This window comes from Moschus berezovskii, chromosome 24 (genome assembly GCF_049115385.1).
Source record: "Moschus berezovskii isolate FMDL1 chromosome 24, NW_MosBer_1.0, whole genome shotgun sequence".
Lineage (NCBI taxonomy): Eukaryota > Metazoa > Chordata > Mammalia > Artiodactyla > Moschidae > Moschus > Moschus berezovskii.
The window spans coordinates 57,150,135-57,174,304 of record NC_142483.1 but is presented as its reverse complement, the minus strand read 5'-3'; the positions used below and the strand labels follow the sequence as shown (position 1 = coordinate 57,174,304).

The following is a 24,170-nucleotide window of genomic DNA, read 5'->3' as shown; positions in this document are numbered from 1 at the left end:
CATGGCAGCGTGTATATGTCAGTGCTGCTCTCTCGATTTGTCCCTCCTGTGTCCACATGTCCATTCTCTACATCTGGCCCCTCAAATAGGTTCATCAATACCATCTTTCTAGATTCCATATCTATGTATTAATATACAATATTTGTCTTTCTCTTTCTGACTTATTTCAGTCTCTATGACAGGCTCTAGGTTCATCCACATCACTACAACTGACTCAATTTAGTTCCTTTACATGGCTGAGTGATACTCTATTGTATTAATAATATGTACCACTGTGTCTTCATCTGTTAATGGACATCCAGGCTTCTTTGACTTCCTAGCTATTGTAAATAGTGCTACAATGAACATCGAAGTACATGTGTCTTTGTGACTTTTAATATTGCCTATTTTAATAAAACGTTTCTAATTAATGGCAACTGAAATAAAAAAATAACATGAAATTAATATTTATAAAGTTGATTCATGGGGTCGCAAAGAGTCGGACACGACTGAGCGACTGAACTGAACTGAACTGAACTGAAGAAAAAAAACCTCTATTTTCACAGTTAATATACATACTTTCCTCAGATAAACAATGTACAAAACTCTTCTAAATTTACTTTGTAACAATGGAAATCACCCTACTTCTAAACATGTTACCCCAAGCCCACATGTATACAATCTTAGGTAGCAGTCCAAATGTACCAATCAAATCTAATTTGTCTAAACTTAGAAAAGAGAAACCTAACTCTAATTAGCTGTGTTACCAAAATGAATAGGAATATAAATTTAAACTCAAAAATAACCATATAGATGCTATAAAGTTACATAATATAAAGTCAAATAATAGTTCTGCTTCCTTTTATTGATAAATCATAGAATTTGGACAATTGATTTAAATGTCAAGTTAGAATTAGGGTTAGGATTTAAGAAACTGGTTTATATCATAAATATGATCTCAGTGTACAGTCTAAGCGTTGCTGTTTAATCTCAGTGTACAGTCTAAGCGTTGCTGTTTAATCTCAGTGTACAGTCTAAGAGCTGCTGTTAGTTGTACGGAGCGGTGAGTAGATGCTTGTTTTGTGCCATTTTCTGACTACTACAATTTCAAATCTTTCTCATTTTGTGTAAATGGAGCTTATGAATATATGTTTGTGTACCAGGTTGTCTGAACCCTAGCACTCATGTTTTTGGCTGGATAATTCACTGTTGGAGCAAACTGTCCCGTTTGCTATAGGGTATTCAGCAACACCCGTGGCCTGTGTCAGTGGCCCCCAGTCTGACAACTAAAACTGTCCCCAGTCATTACCAAATGTCCCTTCTAGCCACTGCAGAATAGCCCCTTGGTGAGGACCACTGATGTATTTGCATACACAAATACCTTTTATTTTAATAATTTTCATGAATATGCTATGGTGGCTTTCGTAGAACTTTTGACTTCAAGTGAATTTCAGATCTCATCTCTAAGGATATAGTGGCTGAATATATTAATAAATGTACATATACATGAGGAAAACCATGGTTTTGAAACTGAACCGCCCCCTGTGAGAACAAGATTTTTCATAATCTTTGGACTGCTCCATTTTGACTGTTAATCTCAAAGTAGCATTTCTAAGTAACTTTTAATTGGAATTTTGCTCTTTCATCATTTTCCAGCTAGTATTTATGAAGCATATATTACATTCCTCATCTGCACAGCACCATGATGCTGTAAATGGACAGCTTGAACAAGCAGATGTGATTTCATCCTTCCAGAATGAACAATCTAAGTTCTAAAAGTTGGTCAGTGTTAGCCATTTTTAATTGTACTGACAATTTGTGGTGCCAGTATGAAAAATTAATTCCCAAACACTGTTTGAGTATCTACTGCACATAGTTCCTAATTATAGGAATTACAAAAGGTGTATATAAGCATAACCCTTACCCTCTTGGAAAGTATATTGGAAGAAGCAGGTGGAGAATAATTAAGGGAAGGAAGGGGACTTCCCTGGTGGCCCAGTGGTTAAGAATCCGCCTTCAATGTAAGGAGTGCAGGGGTTTGATCTCTGGTCTGGGAACTAAGATCCAACTTGCTGTGGGGCAACTAAGCCCATGTGCCACAACTACTGAGCCCACGCACTTTAAATAGAGAGACCACGAGCCACCGCTAAGACTGACGCAGCCAAAATTAAATAAATACTTTAAAAAATAAAAGGTAGGAAGGATAGGGACTAACATGGGTTCCTCAGGGCAGCCTGGCTTCCACATGCTCCCAAAGCATTTTTGGAGATCATTCCAAAACACTTTGGGTGGAAGTCATATCTACCAGCTTTGCCACAGTTTTCTAGGTTTCACACACACACACACACACCCACGCACACACGTGCACACACTGCCCTCTCCAAGTTGGAAACTCATCAACATATTTGAGGATGATTCTGAGGATGGGGAAATCTTTCCCAATCCTCTTTTTTTCTCTCCCCACCCACCTTCCTAAACCCCATCAAGCACTCCGGCAGACAAAACCCACACCAAAATCAACAAATGAAAAGGTGAGGCATCTCTACATGTGTAATGTGGAATGTCACACACTCATATCGCAGGGCAATACATTTGGATAGCTGTTTCCCAAGTTAAGTGAAATGCCTTTAAGCCGTTTTTATTATGAAAGCATCATGGCTGCTAGAATGGTATGTGTGAGCATTTTCATTTTCTGTACTTGTGCTCAGTCACTCAGCCGTGTCCAACTCTGTGTGACCCCATAAACTGTAGCCCACCAGGCTCCTCTGTCCATGGGATTATCCAGGCAAGAATACTGGACTGGGTTGCCATTTTCTCCTCCAGGGGATCTTCCCAACCCAGGAATCAAACCCAGGTCTCCCGCATTCAGGCTGATTCTTTACCATCTGAGCCACCAGGGAAGCCACTTCACAGGGGCTAAAAAAAAGTCTGGTGTACACAAACCCCACTAGATATTTATTCTAGAAATATTAAAAACTGAGAGACAGAAAGCACACAGATGAGAAAGAAGACAAATCACTTTAAATTACATTTTTTAAAATCGTGTTGAATAATTACTACTAACAAGCCCTATGGTTTGGCATTAGTGACCATAGGAAAAGATCACAATACAGGCAGGAAACATTGATTTTGAAGGAACATAAAGATCTTTTTCATATTCTTTTCCATTATGATTTGGCATGGGATATTGAATATATTGCCCTGTGCTATACGGTAAGACGTTTTTGTTATCCGTCCTATATATACCACTTTGGACTGCAAACATTTTGACCTGAGACACCTAGATTGGACAAGAGAGAAAGAGAGGGTGATATTTCTTTTCCTTTTTTTTTTTCACTTATGTTAACAAATACTTTTTCTGTCTTTTATTTTCACATTTCTGTGATTTCAAATTCAAGACTCCCTAAGATTCCCAACAGAAAGGATTCTTAAATGTGCCCCAACACAAGACAAATTGATCAAAGAGAAGCATGTCAGGTCATCAGACTGAGGCCTGAATTATTCAGATAATCGCCCCATTTCAACTCATCAAAAATGGTGGCTTGACCTCTTTGCATTTTTAAAGAGGATGTAATCTACTTATTACACAAAGGCTCATGCCCTATCACAGGATTGGTTTAAAACAAATAATTGAGAAACAGCATAAATAAGACCCAAGTGTTTGTAACACTGGCTTATATAGTAGCAGTTAATAGACAGAGCACACTTCTCAAACTTCAGGAGGCATCAGAATCATTTGGAGGGTTTTTTAAAACACTGATTTCAATGCCTGAAGACTAGAGATTCTAATTTAAATTCTTAATCATACTTGGAGTGGCACTGGCCCAGAATATTGGCAATCACAGGAACATTCCTCCACGTAATTCTCATTGTAGGCCATATCTTGGAATTAATGTAGTATTTAAACCACCTATGTGTGTTCTTAATGGGAAAGAGCCTTGCTGGTGTTTTTCCCAATTTGCCAATGATCCCGTATTTCCATTGGAAAATTAAAACATTGTTGAACTCTCCTAGACTTAAAATTTCTTTCAAACATTGGCAGGAGGTTAACACCACAGATGCTTTTCTGGCCTCAGGTCAGATATGTTTACTCCACATCAATGATCTTTGGAAACTTTATCCAAATTCCTGTTGAAATTGTTTATTTCAGAATTAGGGCAAGCAGCTCCACCCTACATCTCGTTAGTGTGAGCTGCTCTGTTTTGCAGAGGAGGAGGCTAAAACAGACCAGACATTCCCGTCAGCTGTCTGGCCATTGTGTTTTTAGTGGAATTGCAGCATGTTACAGCATTTTTCTTTGCAGCTTAAACATTGAGCAAACCCAGACATCCAGAGATGCTAAAATGGAAATTATGTTTCCTTTTGCTCTGCATTCCCCAAGCAAACTCATTCAGACAGCATATCCTATACATTTGAATAAACGAAATTACCTTTAATGTGTTTGCAACATCTGTCACAAAACACTCTTCAATCTATGGCTTAAATGCATCCGATAGGAAGGGATTTGACAGTATATTTAATGAGGCACGATTATAGTTTTGCCTTAACAACCATAGATTTTCATTTCCTTTTTTGTTATTTTTTTCTCCCCCATTCTTTTGTATCTTACATTATCAGAAGAGATTCTATAGTTGAACTATAGTTGATGAACACAGTGGCTGGCAAACCCCACTCTTTGTTATAGATAACCAGTACTTCCTACTCCCTAAGTTGTCTATCCCCAATAAAGTTACCATCAAGACAATGTGTTTCCCCAGGGGTTTCCTGTCTACTATTTCCAACTTGCTCACTGCTTGTAAATATCTTCCAGCCCACGAGACTCTTAAGAAATGTATAATCTTAATCATTTGTGGGAATCTTGAATTTCTTGAACATTTTTACTAAATCGGAACAAGACTATGAGTCCTAAATACCACACCCCACTCCAAGAAGCCTTAGTTTTTTGTTGTTGTTGTTGTTGTTGGCAAAGTGATATCTTTGCTTTTTATTTATTTTATTTATTTATTTTTTTTACTTAGTTTTTCATCCATTTTATTTGCAGTAACTGGCCTGGTTAGGATTGTTTCCCGTACATTGTCTTCCACTGTGTGCCAAGTGCTGTTATTTCCGATTCTAAATGATGACACATCCCTCCCCAGCCTTCCCTTTGATTGTCAGGTTTCTGGTTTATACACAGAAGCAGCACTCTGTGGCATCTGTAATCAAATGAGTCCCCGAACACTCTCCATGAAAATATTCTCTAAAGGGACCAGACAGTTCTTCCAAAATTAATTCCAAATGCAGGCAGTCAATCCTGCTACACTTATCATGCACAGATTTTGATTTACCTGTCTCAGGCTCACGTTACCCCATTTACATATTGCCACCACCAAAAAGACACAAGACTACCTCTCACGCCACTGGGGAATGAGGTCACCCCTAGGGCATTGGGAAGAAACTATCCTGGCCAAACATAATTTGGCCCTTATCTCTGACTTATGATGAGCAATCCTTTATGTGACTAAAGTGAGCCGATTAGAATTGTGGGGTTTCCAGATTGTCACAGATCAGCTGTGTGTCAGAACCTCGAGGGGGAAATAGTCTAGGACGATAGCCTAAATCTCAAGCTCAAGAAGAGTACTGAAGTCTTGCACCTGCTAAGGATTATAATGTGAAAGTGCCACTTTTTGGTTGGAAAAAATACTTTAGGACTTATCAACTCTGAAATTGTTCTATAGTTTATCTCTAAGTGATTTAAGAACATCTTAGTTCTTCTTGAAGTATTTATTGATGAAAAATGAAAGTGAAAGTGTTGCTCACTCAGTCATGTCCAACTCTTTGCAACCCCATGGACTGTAGCCCACCAGGCTCTTCTGTCCATGAGATTCTCCAGGTAAGAAGACTGGAGTGGGTTGCCATTCCCTTCTCCAGGGGATCTTCCCAACCCAGGATTGAACCTGGTTCTCCTGCATTGCAGGCTGATTCTTTCTTTACCATCTGAGCCACCAGGGAAGCCCATTTACTGATAGTTTGGTACAATAAATACCTGAAATAAAGGCTGCTGCTGCAGCTGCTGCTAAGTCGCTTCAGTCGTGTCCGACTCTGTGCGACCCCATAGACAACAGCCCACCAGGCTCCCTTGTCCCTGGGATTCTCCAGGCAAGAACACTGGAGTGAATTGCCATTTCCTTCTCCAGAAATAAAGGCTAGTATGTTATTTATAAGGAAAAAATAAAGATGATTTTGTTAAATTCAGGCAGCAGGAAGAAAAAGTGATGTGTCTGTGAATTACAATTAAGTAAGAGCTTATCTCTCTTGAGAAGTATTCTGATGAATGACAGTTTCTGGAAGCATCCAGAAATTCAAACAATGTAAGTCATCTATTTACAAGCCACAGATTAGAAAATAACCTATTTGTTTTGATTGATTCTAGCTCAAAAGTCCAAATGTTTTTGAGAACAAACCTAGCTCTGTATATCAATCATTTAAAAATATATGGTTCGGTTTCTGTTTTCCTTCTCTAGTGAGGAGGAGGAGCCCATAGGAAGGCTGAGTGATGGTCTGATCCTTTACCAGCCACAGTCAGGGAGCTAGATTTGGATAATATTGTCAGAAACTGATTATTCTAAGCCAAGGCATTTTAGGACATGTTTGCTTGTGGGTAATTACTTGAGGTACTGAGAGCCTGTCATCCACATGAACCTGTCTGTCCTATTTTTATTACTTCAAAATTTTTACTTACAGGGGAAAAAGTCACATAGTGAGAAAAATCAAGTTTACAGAAAAAATGACATTCAGATTCATAATCATTTTACTACTCAGTTCAGTTCAGTCGCTCAGTCTTGTCCGACTCACTGGATGTTTAAATGAGCTATTTTAGCATGAGCTTCGCCTTTATCATCACCTTTAAAATAAAGCATTGGAATTAGATAATCTCAAAAATTCCATCCAACCCCAACTTTTCAATTTCTTTTTAAGAAGATCGTTCCATTCTCTGTGTGTGTTAGTCGCTCAATCATGTCTGACTCTTTGCAGCCCCATGGACTGTAGCCTGCCAGGTTCCTCCATCCATGGGATTCTCCAGGCAAGAATACTACAGTGGATTGCCATTCCCTCTCCAGGGGATCTTCCCAACCCAGCGATCAAACCCGGGTCTCCGGCATTGCAGGCAGATTCTTCACTGTCCGAGCCACCAGGGAAGCCTAAGTTAGTCAATTAAGGCAGAAAAGAAGGAGAGAGGACAATAAGAGAAGGCAGTATGGCCGACTCTGCGCTTCACAGGCCATGTGACACTTTATGTAAGGACAGAAGCTTTTTACAACGTCTGTTACTTCTCACATTGCCGACAATTATGATAAGTCAAAAAGCACATTCTAGATGTAGGCCCTTCCTACCACCTGATGAAACACTTCATATTTTTGCATTTTAAAAACCTTTAGCTGCGTTGCATTTGACCAGCATTGAACAGGGTTCTGTGTCTTTTGTCTTGTGTCAAAAGCACAGATAGAGAAAGTAGGTCAAAAGATGAGGAGGAAAAAATATAGGAGATAGTAACTTTGATTTTTATAACATTGCATTGATTTTAATATGTCCTTTAAAGATATCCAGTTAGGAAGCCCGTGTGGACCAGCATTATTCCCCTGGTGGAAGGTTGTATTGATGTGATCAAGAATTATCTATATAAGTCATGGGTAAATGATAGAAGCTAAAAGTCTTACTCTGTATCAAGAGAAATATTTATATTCGGTTATATTTAGAGAAGCACAGGATGACACGGATGGATGTAAAAATCATATCGGGTTCAATGTAGCCTTTTCAGTAAGAAGCACATGTGATGTTAATGCAGTTTACTCTGTTTACTTTTTCAAGTTTCCCTCGTTATGAGACAGGTTTTCAGATGGACGTTGTGTGTGCTTGTAGGGTGCTGTGATCACGCCAGCGATGGACCATCCGATGTCAATGCAGCCAGCAAACATGATGGGCCCCCTGACACAACAGATGAACCACCTTTCTCTGGGCACCGCAGGAACGGTGAGTTGCAGAGTTTGTTTCCTTTGGTTTCCTTGGATTTCATCAGTAAGAGGCAACACTCTCTGTTCTTACCAGCAAGACCAGCAGAATGGATTCTGCAACACTGACGAACCTGCCTTTTAGGTCCCAGTATGAATAAGCCGCACGCTGCATGCACAGTTCTGGGCACATGTTCTCACATTGACAAGGCTTAAGGGTCTACTTTGCTGCATTTAAACTGGACTTACAGAAAGTTTGAATATGCCATGCCCCAGGTATGTCTGTTTTAGACCTTGTAACTGAATACACTGGAGCCTAGTTTTCCTTTCTCAGATATTTATGATTTCAACTCACAGCAGCCCCAGGTTATTCCCAAGAGGGGAACCAACTTTGATTATAGCTAATACACAGGGCTTTTTATTTGCTTTCAATGTTTATAGCAACAAAATATAATTGAGAACCTCACATAGTTGATATATTTTAATCTTTCTTTTCAATATGTCTACATAGGTGATATTGAAAAAAAGGAAAAGAATCTAATGTTCCTGATGTATTTATAGGTCAGGAAGTTTTTGATTAGCCATTATTTTTTCTTAGGGAACAAAGTATATCAAGAAATGTCCATTGCAGCCTTACTTTTGTATCAACAAGGTATTTGAAATCGTTGGCAAAACTTTGTTTTTTAAAAAATCTTTGCAAAGACAGTTCCCCAAGTGGTCAAGAGGGCACAGGTCCATTACAACATGGAATATTGCAACTTTGTTAATTATAGAAACAATAAAAACTGTAAAACCAATCTCCCCTGTAGCAGTTTTTATTTTTCATAAATGTTAATGCAAATAATTTTGTTATTTTTAAAGAGGAAGAAGCACAAGACGTATCCTCTGAGTGAGACAGCTTTAATACTGTGAGACAGTCCCCTGGTCTCCTGGTCCCTCTTCATATGGTTGAAATATTGAGCACAGGGATCTGTAAGCTACTTAGCCATAAGCCTCTGCGACTTTGTATGTCTCATAGTCACCATTCCTGTGATTGCCCTCATTACACTGACATCGTCTCCAAACACCCGTGTACCTAGGTACATTCACTCTATATTGGAGATTTAACCTTAAAGCAGTGGCTTGCTTACTGCATAGAGATGTCGACTCACAGGCTTTTGAGGATATAAGAAGCTTCTGACATGTCCACTGAGGCCTCACTAATTTGCTCTAAGTAGGAGGAATGTCAATATGCCTAATGGAAAAAGTCCCATAGTTTCAATAAATAAATTTAGTTTTTGGATATAAAGTACCCACCTGGCAGGCCTCCATTGCTGAACTTATAAAAAGCAGTCACTGATACCTCATGTGTCTGAAGGCTTAGACTTAATCAGATGATTCTTTAGGTTTCTGAACCAGACTTTTAAAAGTCATGTCTATGGCTATGTTTCGTTCTGGAATGTGGTTCAGCTAATTTTCATTAGGGATGAAGAATTTAAAGATACTATTTCTGTAGTTTTTAGCAATGTGTGAATTTTTTTTTTTTTTTTGTAGTCACTTTGCTCATTAACAAAGCAGATCCCAGGACAGTATTAGAAGGCCTGAAGTTTCTCATGCCCTACTATTGATTTCCATTTCCCCTCCTAAATGTTCACAAATTATGAATAAATGAGCTAATACACTTTTACTGTAATCGAATGACACATCTGATAAGCGGGGAGGATTATAATGAAAAGCATAAAAAGAAAACACTTTTTAAATTCTACTCATTGGAATCAAAGCAAAGCCTGCTGACTTCCTGAAATGCAAATTTGGAAACTAGAAAAAAAATGTTAATTGAGAACATTACTGAATCCTTTGAGCAACTGAAAAATAAGCTCAATTATAGAGAATGAATTCACAATTACAATAGTTATTGATTCTATAATGTATATTATGACTAGTATTTGAACATTTTCAACAAGAACACAATTTTGCCCAGCTGGTAATAGCCAACTTATTCAATAATGATACATACTCTTTCCTTTCTTAGAAAGCAAACGTTTAAGCATGTGGCTTATATTTAACATTAAATTTCTTCTAGCTTTTTAAAAAATTCTTTTTCTCCTCCACATTTGTACTAATGCTTAAATACATAATAAGCTTTGTATAAATTGTCATTTTAGTTTAAAGTTTCATCAGGTTCGGAAAAGGCAGAGTACAAACAGTATTAATTTGTATATTTATTCCACAAAATATCACTGACAATACTGAGTGTCCAGCATGAAGTTATACTTGTTTCTTAAGCTGTCACTCTTTACTTTGATATCATAGATTCATTTTATCTAAATTTTTGATTGGCATTTAAAGTAGCTCTTATGCAATTAAGGTTGATTCTCTTTAATCAAATTTCACAACCTTATTATGTATTTTCAATACAATTAATCCATTGCTGGGAAGGTGGCCTGATGTCATGGAAAGAATAGTTGGTATTGAAATTAAAGTTGAGTTTAAAACCTACCTCTGCCCCTTATGAGCTCTGCGTGTTCAGGCAGATTACCTCAGCTCTCTGAACTTTTACTTTCTCTTTTGCAAAGTGGAAGAATAATACTTATATCCCAGAGGTGTTGTGAGTGTCAGTGGATGAGATATGTAAACATACGCAATACAGTGTGTTGCTACCAGCAGATGCTTCTCAAAGGAGCCGCACCCCCACCCCTCTCCGTCCAGTGGCTTCTAACTTGTGGGAACCGAGTCCAGGTCACCAGAAGGATGTCGGACACTGTCAAGTCCACAGTTCAACTCTGGCTGCTCTGTTTCATTTGATGTAACTTACTTTTTTCCAGTTTCCACTTCCATAGCCTCTAACATACTCTTTCAGGCTGTAAACCCAAAAGATACAGAGACCAGCCAAGTTACATTAATGAATAAAGCTGATTAAGTCCAAGCCCCAAATCCTGGCAATATATCATCAATTTGGTCTATATTTACCTATGTCACAAATAGCTGTGTAATATAAATACACACAATACTGGAAATCATATTTTAAATTAGAGATTTTTTTATAGGCGTATCAAAGTATTTTTTTTTACTTTGCAATATTGTATTGGTTTTGCCATACATTGAGATATTTTTGAATGCAGTCATCATAACAGCTCTGCCTGCATGTTGGATGAGTAGCTAGCAAGACGCTGCCTCTGGCAGCCAGGAACACAGTTCCTCTTCCAAAGAGGGCAGTCAGACCCAATCCAGATGCTATAACCACATGGGCATACAGACCACAGGTGACTCACCTGCTAGTTCTTGGAACTAGATAAACTAACTACCTGGATTTTAATGGGAAATCTCCCTATATTTGAATATTGGACCAGTTGGTCCTAAGAGCTCCCAGTTGGTGACTCCTGCCCAAGGTTTACTTGGTTCTCCTCTGACCTCTCTGGCTACTGCTTCCTCTTTTCTTTCCTCGGCTGATGGGTAAGTTTTTTAACTAGCTCCTCATTCATACGTACTTTCCTTAAGCAAACTCTTCCACCTCGATGGTTTTGAACTCTGCCTTATATGCCAGAGACTCTACTATCTGAGTCCCCAGGGCTAACCTCATCTCAGAATTTTAGCCTCATTTTACACTACTTACTAAATATTTCCATGTGACCCTCCCCTTCAACATCTCAAAGTCAGCACAACCCAAAGGAACCTCCCGAGCTTCCTCCCCACTGACCCTTCCTTGTATAGGGTCCCACTCCTATTCCTCCTCAAGCTGATCCCGTGACCATTCACCCCAGAAGTCCAGCATTATACCCAGGACCCAGCATAGACCATTTTCTTCTTAATCCCCACCACGGACAGTTACTTTTCAAGTCCCACAGACATTTGTCAGTTACATCCTCACCTCCACGTCCTAGAGTCTCCACCCTGGGCCTTGCTTGATTAAGTGTAATAGTCCCCTACTCTTTTTCCTGTTTCCCATCTCAACTTACTCCATGCCCTGCATGTTGCCACAGCCAGGCAACCTAAAAGTCTGCCACCATGTCTCTCTCCTACTGTTATTTTCCGAAGGCTTTCAGACATCTGAGCTCACTGAAATTCTGCAAAACAAGATATGAACAGGGACATGTCAAGATGAAGGCAGGAACCTCAACTCCAGACATAGTTTACAAGGGCAGAGCAGAGAGGTCCCGGGAATAACCCAAGTAGGCAGGGTTCACTGCTGATAGGACCTGGAGCTACAGTAGAACTCTCCATTTCAGAAGGGGAGCCTGACGCTCTGTCCCACTTTCTTTCCTAAGATCCCTGGGTAACAGAAGTATACTGAGTCAAAAACTTCTTCATTTTCATAAAATTAAATATATTTGGTCCCCCAGAACCGCACATTGTGAAATGGATGCCATGTAGTTCAATTAACCATTCTCCTACCATTTGCCACCTCAAATGTTTATCATTTAATTCCCCACCTCTTTTCTAAGCTGGACAGAATCTGCAGGCCTTAAAAGAAAAATAATTTTATGCAAGCAGTGTAACTGTTTTATTCTAGGGCTCTGCTGACCTTGAAGAATTTTCTAGCTTTTTCCGCTTTTGTTTATTTTTTGTCACAGGATTCCCTCAAGAACCAAAGCCCTGTTATCCATAATTTCTTATCAGTCTATTGTAAGCTTTAGCAGAAATCACTGGGGGTTTTACTGTTATGAGAACCTCCAGATTGCATGACAATCTTGTTTTACAAGTTTCTTATCTCCTTTTCATTTGTTCAGTTGGTGGTCACCAGTGGCTTCCAATGTCACCAGAATCTGTTGAGAGAAATAAAAAGGTTTTGTTCTGCAGGCTCCTTATCTGCAGTTCTGTTTGTGTCTGCAAACCACTGGTGACTTGTGACATCACTGGATTCTGGTGGTATAACCCTAGCTTCACACAAAGATAATCTTGTAATTGTTCTTGACTTGTTCAGCACAGTTCTCTCACAGTTTTCAGTGGCATCATCCTTCCCATAATGCTTTAAATTCTTTCAATTATTATCCAGTAATATAAGAATTGAGGCAGAGCGGTAAAAACCAATACATGATGTTAAATGGACTCATGATTAGGAAACAGTATCATAAATTTGTAAGTGGTCATGAATACATCGCCTGAGATGATTTTTCAGGAAAAGTATCAATCAGTTAAAAATGGTTATACAAGAAAAAAAGTATAGAGGAAAGGGAATAGCTTTTTAAAATTTGTTTAGTCTTATTGTAAGACAAGTGAGGTTTTGAAGTTAGTCTTACAATGTAAACAATAAACAAGTAGGCGTTCAGTGAAAGTCTAGTTTTATGAAAATTTATTTGCAAATAGTAAGGCAAGCTTTCACTGCTTAAAAAAATTGATTCTGAATTCCAATAAATTATCAAAATTACAAAATCCCCAGTATATAAAATGCCAAAGAATGTGATCAGATAGTTGATAGAGGAGGAAATAGAAAACCAAAAAAATATGAAAAATAATTAACTGAACAGTAAATTTATCCAAGACACACAGACACACACACACACACGTGGAACTCATTAAATAAAGTTATTAAAATAATGCACATTGCTGACAAAGGTGTCAGGAGATGCATAGTCTCAGTCATGGTACTCTGATGGTCAGAATCCAGATTTACAAATGTGCAAGCTGGAGAGCAGGGTGGGCCCACAAGACCCATCATAAACACTCTCTTCCCCAACCCAGGGGTTATAGTTTTGAGCACCTATTCTATGTCAATACTCTAGTATAACAGAAACTGTATCTTAAAAATATTCAGCCCATTGTTCATTGTAATATTTAGTAAGGAAAGATTAAATAAATCATAACCCATCCATAAACCAGAATGCAATGCAGCATGAAAAGCTGCATTATAAGCATCTCGAATAATTAGGAGAAGGATTATTTCTCATGTTCAATCAAAAGAGCAGGATGTGAATTTGCATGTGTGGAGTATAGTATCAACTATGAAAAAATACTTGTGAAATAAGGCTGTAACAAATACAAACAAGCAGGATGGTTTCTGAGTGGTGGGATTAGGGAGAGTTTCTATTTCAATCATGATACTTTTCTACATCCTCCAAGTATTCAACAATGAGCATGACTTTTTTATCCATTTTGAAATGTTATAAATATGTTTTTGGAAAATGATTAGTGTCACAGTCTTGTTTGCAGTAATAATATGCAGTTAGTGTCTTTTAAAGATACCTAGAATTTTACTACCACTATTAGTAAAATATTTGGAGGCCCTTTGAAAATGATGTTTATAGATGCTAGATTTAGGGATTATAATCAAGTCACTAGGTTAACGTCAGTGCTGTGAGAAACAGAATCACTTGTGCTGAAGGTTTACTTGCGTTTGAATCTTTGATCAATGCTTGCTTGGCTGGCCTCGCATTGTTCAACTTCTGTTTTCTCACACACCATTCACTCATGAGAGAGTGATCAACATTGTCATTTTGTGTCAGGGAGATGAAATAGAGAAACTTGTGACTGTCCAAATTAAGTGACAAGTAGGTGGAAAAATAAAGTTTGAATGTTTAGTTTTTTAAATGGAATAATGATCATATGAATGGAACAAGGGTCATACAAGCACATCTATTTAATCTTGTTTGGGCAGTATATTTTGCAATACCTGGTCCCTTTTACACAGTTTACCCCTCCAAGGTGAGCTGGAACTATATGAGAACTGTCCGTTTTTAGAAATGGAGGCCTTGAGCCATAAGCCATGTCCCACTTTCCTATTTGAGGTCTCTGGCTAAAGAAATGGTATTAAGGCAAAGCCTCTTTTTTATCATGTTATATTTGGTCCTGCATCACCTCAAGTTTTGAAATGGATGTCTAGTTGTTTAATTAACTCTGATCTACTATTGGCACCTCTAATGTTATGACACTTTGGGAGAAAGACAGTGGTCATTTGTTGAATAGATTCATTTCTATTTATCTCTGTCTTGATGATTCTAGCACATGAGGCTCCTTGGTCTCAATCGACCACCCCTGGGAACAGAGCCAGAGATAAACGGTCAATAACAAAATTTTAGCTTCAAAACATGTCAGCCTCCAGAGATTTGGGGAATGTGCAAATTTTTCACTTATTTCTTTTAAAATCATAGTTATTTATTTTGTTCTCCAAGACTGGATTTCATATTGTGAAAGGGCTCTTCGCCCCTTCCTGATGAGCAGCCTTGTGGGACTTTGGTGTCAGCCAGAGAGGGTACCAATCTCACATTGATAACCCAAGGGAAAGGCCAAAATTACGAAAGAGGAAGATGACAATATTCTGGGGTCAGACAATGCTGTCCTTGAAGGTCACATGGAGCCTAATGACATGTCCAGAGTGGTGGTTGTGGGGGACCACTGTGTCAGCTATCAACTAGGGGGTCACAGTACCCTCGGGCTTAAAGGCAGGCACCTTAGGTACCATGTGACATACAGCGAGCCCGTCCAAGTTGTAGAGCTAAGATTCTATTTTATTTTCTTTTGGACTTCATTGCATTCTTTCTCATGCTCTTTTCATTCAAAGATTCAGTCCCAAGACAGGATTATGATACTCCACCAGCTGTTGTGTCAGGTAGGAAAATTCTAATTCCTTTAAGACTTGATTGGATGGGAGAGAGGGAGCTTGCCTGGTTTTCTCCAAAACTCTTTAAAGCAGTGATTCTCAAACACGGATGCTAAGTAGGCACTTGAATTTCAGTTCTGGGATGGGTGATTCGCATATGCGGTTCAAAAAAGAATCTTTAATATTCCAATCCAGTTTGTGTATGGAAAATAAATATGTTGCTTTTGAAACAAACAGTAAAGGCTCAAAGACTTTTGGTCTTGGAGCCTGTGTATCAGTGAGTCTTGGTATTGGGATATTCATCTGACTTTCTGGGAAGCAGGAGAAGGATATTTAAGTTAATCAAAAGAGGGAAAGGGGAATAAAAATAATTTGAGAAGCACTGCTTTAGAGACCGGAATTCTTCTGAAATCAGAAAGTCACCCCAATTTGCTTGTTCTGCACCCAGCATAGTATCTGACATGTAGTAGGCGCTCAGTATAATTGTTGAATGAATCAAAACTTCACATTTGTTCCAAAATTGGTATTTGGGATATTGAAAGAAAAGCTGCCAATGTTCCATGTTATTCCAAAGTGGCCAAGGTTGATTTGAGAATGCATTAGCAGTGTCTTGAGCATTTTAATCAGCGATATTAAAGTTGCTCCATAAAATCCAGTAGTGCAGTTCATAATAGAGTATATGGATGTGAAGCCATGGGTTTGAATTTTGAACTGCATGGATCTTCTTATGCTTTCATCTTAATTGTGAAGTCTGGTTTCTTGCAGAGAGAAAAATGGGCACAATTTTTCATTTTTGTTGATTTTAACTAAATAAAATACTGGCAGCAAGAAGGGCTTTGAACTCTAATCCTTTGATGTGTCAGATGATGAGGACATAAAATCTAAACCAAGAAAGAGCAGTCAAGGGACAGCACAAGAGATGAAGGCCAGAAACAGAGTGGGAGAGCCCACGGGCAACAGAGTCTGGCCACCAAGTGAGGGTTTTCAAGCAGAGAACATCGCGTTCTTGGCCACCTGGTTTGCTGGGCCTGGTGTCTGCAGGATAATCCTCTTCTCGTGTCTTGTGGACTTGTTTGATTACACTTATAGCTGAATACTCCTCTTAGAAGCTCAGTGGAGAAGCAATGACTTAGCTTTCAGCTGTGAAGTTACTTTGGTCCTCCTGGAAACCTCTGTAAGTTGTCATTAATGAAAATATTCCACTACATCTTCATACACCTGTTTTATTTAGGATAGGGGACCCCTGAGAAGACACTTTCTCTAACGTGTTCAGCCTTTACTGTGCTTAACACGTGATGTCTTTGTTTAACAAGAGGCATCTGCTCCCAGTAATTCACCAATATTGATAATAATGAAAGACACAAAATGGAACTTTCCTTCAACTAGAGTTTCTGATTTCCCTTTCAAGAACACAATAGCAAAGCAAAGAAAACATCAAAAAGCACTTACCAGAGATGGGCCATGGGTCAGGCTCTACACAAATCAATTATGGCAAGACATCAGGTGACAACTCTAGACTCAGAGTTCCCACTTGGTTCACAGTCAGGCACGACCAAGAGCCCTTGACTAGAGAAGCGACTTCATCAAAGCAGTGCTCTGAGCAGGTTCATCTGGCGGTTTGGCGTGTGCTTGAGGAATAAGACACACATTACGTAGAACAGTCAGAAAGCTCAGATATGATATCACTAGACTAAGACCAGTGCTAAGATCTCAGTAGAATACAAAGGGACTAAAATAGAAGTGACAGGAAAAAGAACATTTTGGGAGATTTTACAGTTGTTTTCCCCTGAGGAGATTGAGTTGGTGGTTTGACATCTTGCAAATTTACACAGACTTCTTTGGCCTCCTTAATCTATCTCTAAATGAAAATAGACTTGCCTTCCTATAATGTCTGTGTCTTGTCTGGTGGGCACCACTCAAGTGACATTTGAAAAATGACATATCCTTTGCCAAACCCTTAATTGTATCAGGAAAGTGAAACAGGCATAAGGTCCTGTGACATCCTCTTCAAATGAATCCCAATATGCTTGTGTTGGACCACTTGAATAGGATTGATTCTTGGCCATTGTAGGAGTCAACTAAACTATCCTGATGTATTGGAGCTTGAGATTTCTCTCTGCTAACCTACAGAAACAAAACCCAGCTTAATTTTGTACATTCGATATATGAAACACATTTTGACCATGCTCTGAGTGCTAAAATGAAGATTGGAAACTCTCAGGAATAAAGTGAATTCTGAGCTTGATTTGGAAGGTTGAATATGAGTTTATTGGTTGGACAAGAGTGGGAAACATACATGAAATGTACAAGAAATGAAGCTGTATGGGGTAATTAGATGACTGCAAGTCATTTGGTATTTTGGAGGGGAAAAATGTTATGATGGCAGACGCTGAAGGGTGGTCTCAGGGTAATCAGGGTAAATCTGATTTTCAGCAAGGACTCTTTCCTCTTTGAACCACATGCCACCTTGTTCCTGTAGTTATTGGAAAAGCATGTGTTGGGAGCACACCGTATGACGTCTACGTGTTGGGTGCTAGGGCTGCATCTTCCTTCTGAAAGTCTAAGGTCCAGTCAGGTACCACACAGTGTCATAAGTATTTCCATAGCGACAAGTATATGATGTTTAAGTTTGTAAAATCTGCAGTAAGATAACCTGGGCTCAGAATCAACCTGGGTCACTCACTAGTCGTGGAAACTTGGGGAAATTATTTAAGTTCTCTGTGGCTTGGATTACTTATCTGAGGAAGTATTAATTACCTCCTGAGGTTGTTGTAAACATTAGATGAGGTAAAATATGTAGTTGACTTAGCAGGGAGTCTGGCATTAAATAAAAGTGGGCTTCCCTGGTGGCTCAGATGGTAAAGAATCTGCCTGCAATGCAGGAGATGTGGGTTCTATCCCTGGATCAGGACGATCCTCTAGAGAAGGGAACGGCAACCCACTCCAGTATTCTTGCCTGGAGAATTCCATGGACAGAGGAGCCTGGCGGGATACGGTCCATGAGGTTGCAAAGAGTCAGACATGACTGAGCGACTAACGTAAGTATTGTTAGCAACAACCATGCTAAGCATTCTCGTTACAAGATGCCACGTGGATGCACAGAGAACACTGACCCACAGCTGAAGCCACAAACAGTGACAGGAACCTCTAAATGGAGACACAGGACACACGGGAATCAGCCAAGTGAAAAACAGTGGCGTGGGCAGGAGTTTCAGATCAACGGGGTGGTCTGTACAAAGCTTGTGGGTAGCAGGATATGGCAAATTCAGGGCACTTCAGATGCCTCAGTAGGACGGGGAGGCATAAAGAGAAACTGAAGTAGAAAAAACGTTTCTTGAGAAATAAGCTGGAGCAGCTTCGCTAGCTACAGGAGCTTGGCTCCATCCTGGTGGCAATAGATGTAAACTAAAAGTTAAGTCCGAGAATAATGGAATTCCTCTGGATATAGGGTGAAGAATGCACTAGAGAGAGACAGACCTGGAAAATGGGGACCATAGCACAAGGATCCAAGCACAAAATCAAGTTGATTCGTGCTCAAGGGGTGGGAATAAGGCTGGAGGGTTGACACATCGGCCGAATTGGACAGAGGCAGAACACACAGGACTTGATAACTGATTGACTGTCAGAGTAGAAGGAGAAGAAGGAATTAAAGGAGGCTCTTAAGTTCCCAGCAACTCAGTGGCTTGCAGTATCGCTTGCTGAGCTCTGAGCCAGAGGAAAGAGAATCAAGCTTGGCCGGAAACAGGCTGCGTGCAGCGTCACCGAGTTTGAGGTGCCACTGAGGCACCTGAATGAAGATAATCGATCACTATTTGGATGTGGGCACCTGGAGCTCCTAGGTAGAATGGGTTTTGGAGTAATCCTCATGGACGTAAGCCATGACACCCAGAGAACGTGCTTAGAGTGGAGAGAAGTATGCAGATTGTTGAAAATAAGGACCGGGCAGCAAAGGGAACCTAAAGTAAAGATTGGGAAAGACAGCCATAAGCATAAGGAAAACCGAGAATATGAGTTTTCTGAAGAAGCCAAAGCAAGAGAGGATTTCAAGAGAAGCCTGTCTAGGAAGGCTAGAAGGCTGTCTAGGAACCCTTCTTAGAATGAAGCCACCGGGTTTTGTGACACTGAGGTCACTAGCCAATCTGATAGGGCAGTTTGAAGGGGAAGAGCAGAGACAGTGAATGTCCTGTAAGGAAGCGGATGTGGCAACTGCCACACTCTTCTCTGTTTGACTCACTTCTCTATGATCATCCCTGGGATTCCATTTGCTTTTTGTGAAGTTTTGAGTGACACCTTCTGAGAGCTGAGTGGGAAATAGCATGGTAAGGAACTCAAGGGTGACAGAGATTTGAAAACCTGTGGAGTGAGAAAGGCCAAAGGCCAGCTAGCAGTGCAAGGAAAGCTTCCGGATCCAGTAGTGGGGCTCCCTTGGAAGTTGTAGCCTGCAGATTTTTGTAATAGCGGTCTGAGATGGTGTTTGATTCTCCACTACAGAGCTCAGTTGCCAGGAAGACGGACAGGTGGATTAATCCAGGGCTAAGGTTTGACCAAATGAAGGGGAAAAAGAGGGCAGTATGTGCTGACGTTACTGGCGAGAGAGTGACAGAGCGATAGACTAGTTTCTAGGCTGAACAGAAAGAGCAAAGAAGGCAGTAGGGGTGGCAGAGGAGGCTGCAAGCAAGATCGGGACTAGAGGTCCCAACAAGGTGTACAGAGTGATCAGACACACAGTACCTGGGCTTAAGACTTTGGATAATGAACCATTCTCAGTAAAGTCCAGGTCATGGGAGCAGATGGTCAAAGTGGACTTAAGGCGAAGCTGGTTGGAGGTTAAGGAAATCAATAAACATGAGCAAAAGAAGCTGGTATTTAAGTGGAGTATTTTTGTGTGTCCAGATTTTGTTTTGTTTTGCTTTTTGACACTAATAAGATGTAGGCTAATCACTGAAGACTTGACCTCACAGAATTTTTAGGAATCAAGTGTGTTGTTGTTTTTTTTTAAGGCACGGGGTGCGGGGGCCACGGTAAGCATTTGGACTATACGTCTAGTTAAAGGCAGGAAAGTATACCAGATTAATATTTTTCAGAGTGTGATTTGTGTATCATCATGATACTTGAAGTGATTTTGGGAGGATATGGATCAAAACTTCTTTATTTTTATTTCAGCAACTGTAAAGTTACTTTAATATAGATTTGAATAAGCTAATCAAACGCATGGTTGAAGATCTCTTTGTTTAGGAAGAGTCGAAGGTGAATAGTTAAACAGTTAATACATTAAAAAAAAAAAACTAACAATAATTGAGGAAGAATAGAGGTAAAGCCATAGTGGTGATGTCCAGAGGACATGGCTGGTGTCTGAGAGATGGAGCCTCTGATCTCTTTGCTTTCTCCTCGCCCAAGCCGCTGCCACATGTTATCCTGCTTATTGGACTTCATGCAAACTCATGAGTCTATTCTGTTTTCAATGTTTATTTTCTATACAATTACAACTCTAAAAGATCCTCCTATTTTAAAATGAAGAGTAAAGCATCGTTTTTTTCTGTCCATGGTTGGCTTTTATGAGAAACCTATGAGAACCACAGATAATTTGTTGTCAAATGTTTCTCTCAGTTGCTTTGAACTTAATTTCCTAGAAAGGCATCATGATGTAATCAAACAAAAGACTACTATGAACAGTGAAAAGCTCCATCATGTCCCAACTCTTTGTGATCCCATGGACTGTAGCTTTCCAGGCTCCTCTGTCCATGGGATTCTCCAGGCAAGAATACTGGAGTGTGTTGCCATTTCCTTCTCCAGGGGATCTTCCTGACCCAGGGATTGAGCCAGCATCTCCTGCATTGCAGGCAGATTCTTTATCATTTGAGTCACCAGGGAAGCCCAGACTATAAACAGAGAATGAACCAAAGTAGAACCCAAATTCATTCTCCTTTTCTGAAAACCTTGGAATTGAGAATTGGAGTTTGTGTTTGGAAAAAATTGAAAAAGGACCAAATAACGCACTGACAGCAACCCATGGAACTGCTGAACATTGATTCTCTGCCATGAGCTTTCTACACACTGGCAAACACAGGCCGGAAAGAGTCAGTGTGATCATCGGTCCAACTTCAGTATAAGAGTGAAGTCTTCCCCATGGTACTTGCTCAGATTCAGACAAAATTCCCTGTCAATATATTATGCAGTTTTTCCTACATTGTTCTGCTAGTCAGTGTTCATTGGAAGGACTGATGCTAAAGCTGAAACTGCAATACTTTGGCCACCTCATGCAACGAGTTGACTCACTGGAAAAGACTCTGATGCTGGGAAAGGTTGGGGGCAGGAGGAGAAGGGGAAGACAGAGAATGAGATGGCTGGATGGCATCACCGACTCTGTGGACATGAGTTTGAGTGAACTCTGGGAGTTGGTGATGGACAGGGAGGCCTGGCGTGCTGTGATTCATGGGGTTGCGCAGAATCAGACACGACTGAGCAACTGAACTGACTGAACATCTGTTTGCTTTGGAAAGCCTCCCTAATTTGGAATCAGTGATGCCCCACCAACCCACCTTTGAATTGTTTCTTGAGTGGGAATTATTTCATAAAACTCTTCCATAACTTGGCAGGAGTGGGGGACTGTTTAAGCTAATTCAAAGAACAAAGCCATTTCTTCAAATAGGAGATGTTTAAACTACTTCAAACCATTTTTCAAACTCTAAACATGTGTTTTCATGGATACCATGAGCTAATTACAAATGATTCCAGTCTCTTAATTAAAAATTAGGTCCATTAGTACCTCCCATTAGCAACAATTAGCCATTAAATTGTATTTACTGTAAACGACCTGACACAGTTATAAGAGCTCCCACAAGCCATGCATGAAAACCAGTTTCGTTTCTGTGCTCAGATTCTGTGCATCTACTCTGATTACCAAACCACGTTTGTTTAAGTGTACCTATTGATTTCTTTTCAATAAGTTCAATAAGGACTCTTTGTCCTACTGATTTATTCATTCATTCAACTAATGTTTACTGGACTCCCATAGAGCTGTAAGGAACCAAAGCTAGACAGCCTAAGATAGAGATACATCCCTTCAAAGAACAGGGGTTCTAACCCCTGTTAGAACAAAGGACAGAATTACAGAGAGCCGTGCGACAGATGCCCTCCGAGCTGTCCATAGAGCGGGACTTTGTAGTGACGCTGGTACAAGAGATGCTTTGACACACGGGCCTGTGCATATTGTTCCTGTGATCCTGATGGTACATTTAGATTGTTCCCTACACAACAAGAAATGAATTTTAAAAGACTTCTCCTGGGGGACCACAGTTTTTAGTGCTCTATTCCAGAAACCGATAACTAACAGGAGTGTGTGCAAATAGTCCTTTCTGATATATAAACATCACTGTTGTTTGGTCCAGCTTCTTTTTTGGGAGTGGCGGGGGGCCTGGGATAGGAGGACATGAAATCCTATGCCTGACCTAATCTTTTAAAATGCTATACCGTTTTATTCCTTGATGACTGCAGTAGTGGATGTTTCTTTGTGTGTGTGTGTGTGTGTCTAATATTTTATTTGCTCACTTTTGGCTGTGCTGGATCTTCGTTGCTGCGCGGGCTTTTCTCTAGTTACAGCGATCAGGGGCTACTCTTCTTTGTTGTGATGTATGAGCATCTCATTGCAGTGCTTCTCTTGTTGCAGAGCACAGGCTCTAGGGGCGCAAGGGCTTCCGTAGCTGCGGTTCCCAGACTTTCGAGCACAGGCTCTGTAGTTGTGGCACAGGGGCTTAGTTGCCATGCACCATGTGGGGTCTTCTCAAATCAGGGATGGAACCATGTCTCCTGCATTGGCCAATGGATTCTTTACTACTGAGCTACCAAGGAAGCCCTATGTCCTATCTTCTAATCCAGCAAGCTTTTTGTTTGTTTGGTTTTTCTGTAACAGTCCGGAAGTAAATATTTTAGGCTTTGCCAGGCATTGGCTGTGTGTCACAGTCACTCCTGCCTGCAGGATGAAAGCAGCCACAGACCATGTATAAATATATAAGCATGGTTGCATCCCAATAAAACCTTATTTATGGGCAGCCCTGGATATGCAGACGTAGAGAACAGACTTATGGACAAGAGCGGGAGAGAGGGTGAGATGAATGGAGAGTAACATGGAAGCATATACACTAACATATATAAAATAGAAGCCAGTGGGAATTTGCTGTATGACTCAGGGAACTCAAACTGGGGCTCTGTAATAACCCAGAGGGGTGGAAAGAGTGGGAGGCGGGAGGGGAGATTCAAGAGGAAGGGAACATATGTACCTCTATGGTTAATTCATGGTAATGTATGACAGAAATTAAACCAATATAGTAAAGCAATCATCAATCAATTAAAAATAAATTTAAAAAGATAAAAAAACCTTTATTTATAAAACAAGGAACTGGGATTGGCCTGTGAGCTACGGTTTGCCCACCTCTGTCTGATCAATATATTTCCCAAAGTCTTTCAAATTCAGTACTGTTTTTGACATTCCACATAATAAGAGCATGAAACTTTTTCTTTAAAGTTATTGTTTGTGTGTGTTTTTAATTTCCTGAAAGGCGGGTGAAATGTCAGAAGGGCAGAGGTGGAGATGAGGACGGAGAGAGACATTTCTTGGTGTTTCACTTTGTGTAACACGTTCAATTGTAGTTCCGAGGCATGAAAACACTTTATATATTTTTATTTTTTACATG

The 24,170-nt window shown here is 39.9% G+C and overlaps 1 protein-coding gene across 7 annotated transcripts in view; it reads left to right on the top strand.

Annotated features, from left to right (window-relative positions):
• The window catches only part of RBMS3 (RNA binding motif single stranded interacting protein 3), an 841,063-nt gene that overhangs the window by 757,919 nt on the left and 58,974 nt on the right, over positions 1–24,170 (top strand). For 4 of the 7 annotated variants that reach the window (XM_055414762.2, XM_055414766.2, XM_055414760.2 and 1 more), the window contains 2 exons: positions 7,879–7,989; positions 15,442–15,489. In XM_055414762.2, coding sequence (XP_055270737.1) covers positions 7,879–7,989; positions 15,442–15,489 — 159 coding nt within the window. The remainder of the gene's footprint in view (positions 1–7,878; positions 7,990–15,441; positions 15,490–24,170) is intronic. The other 3 variants (XM_055414770.2, XM_055414764.2, XM_055414765.2) reach the window with 1 other exon arrangement.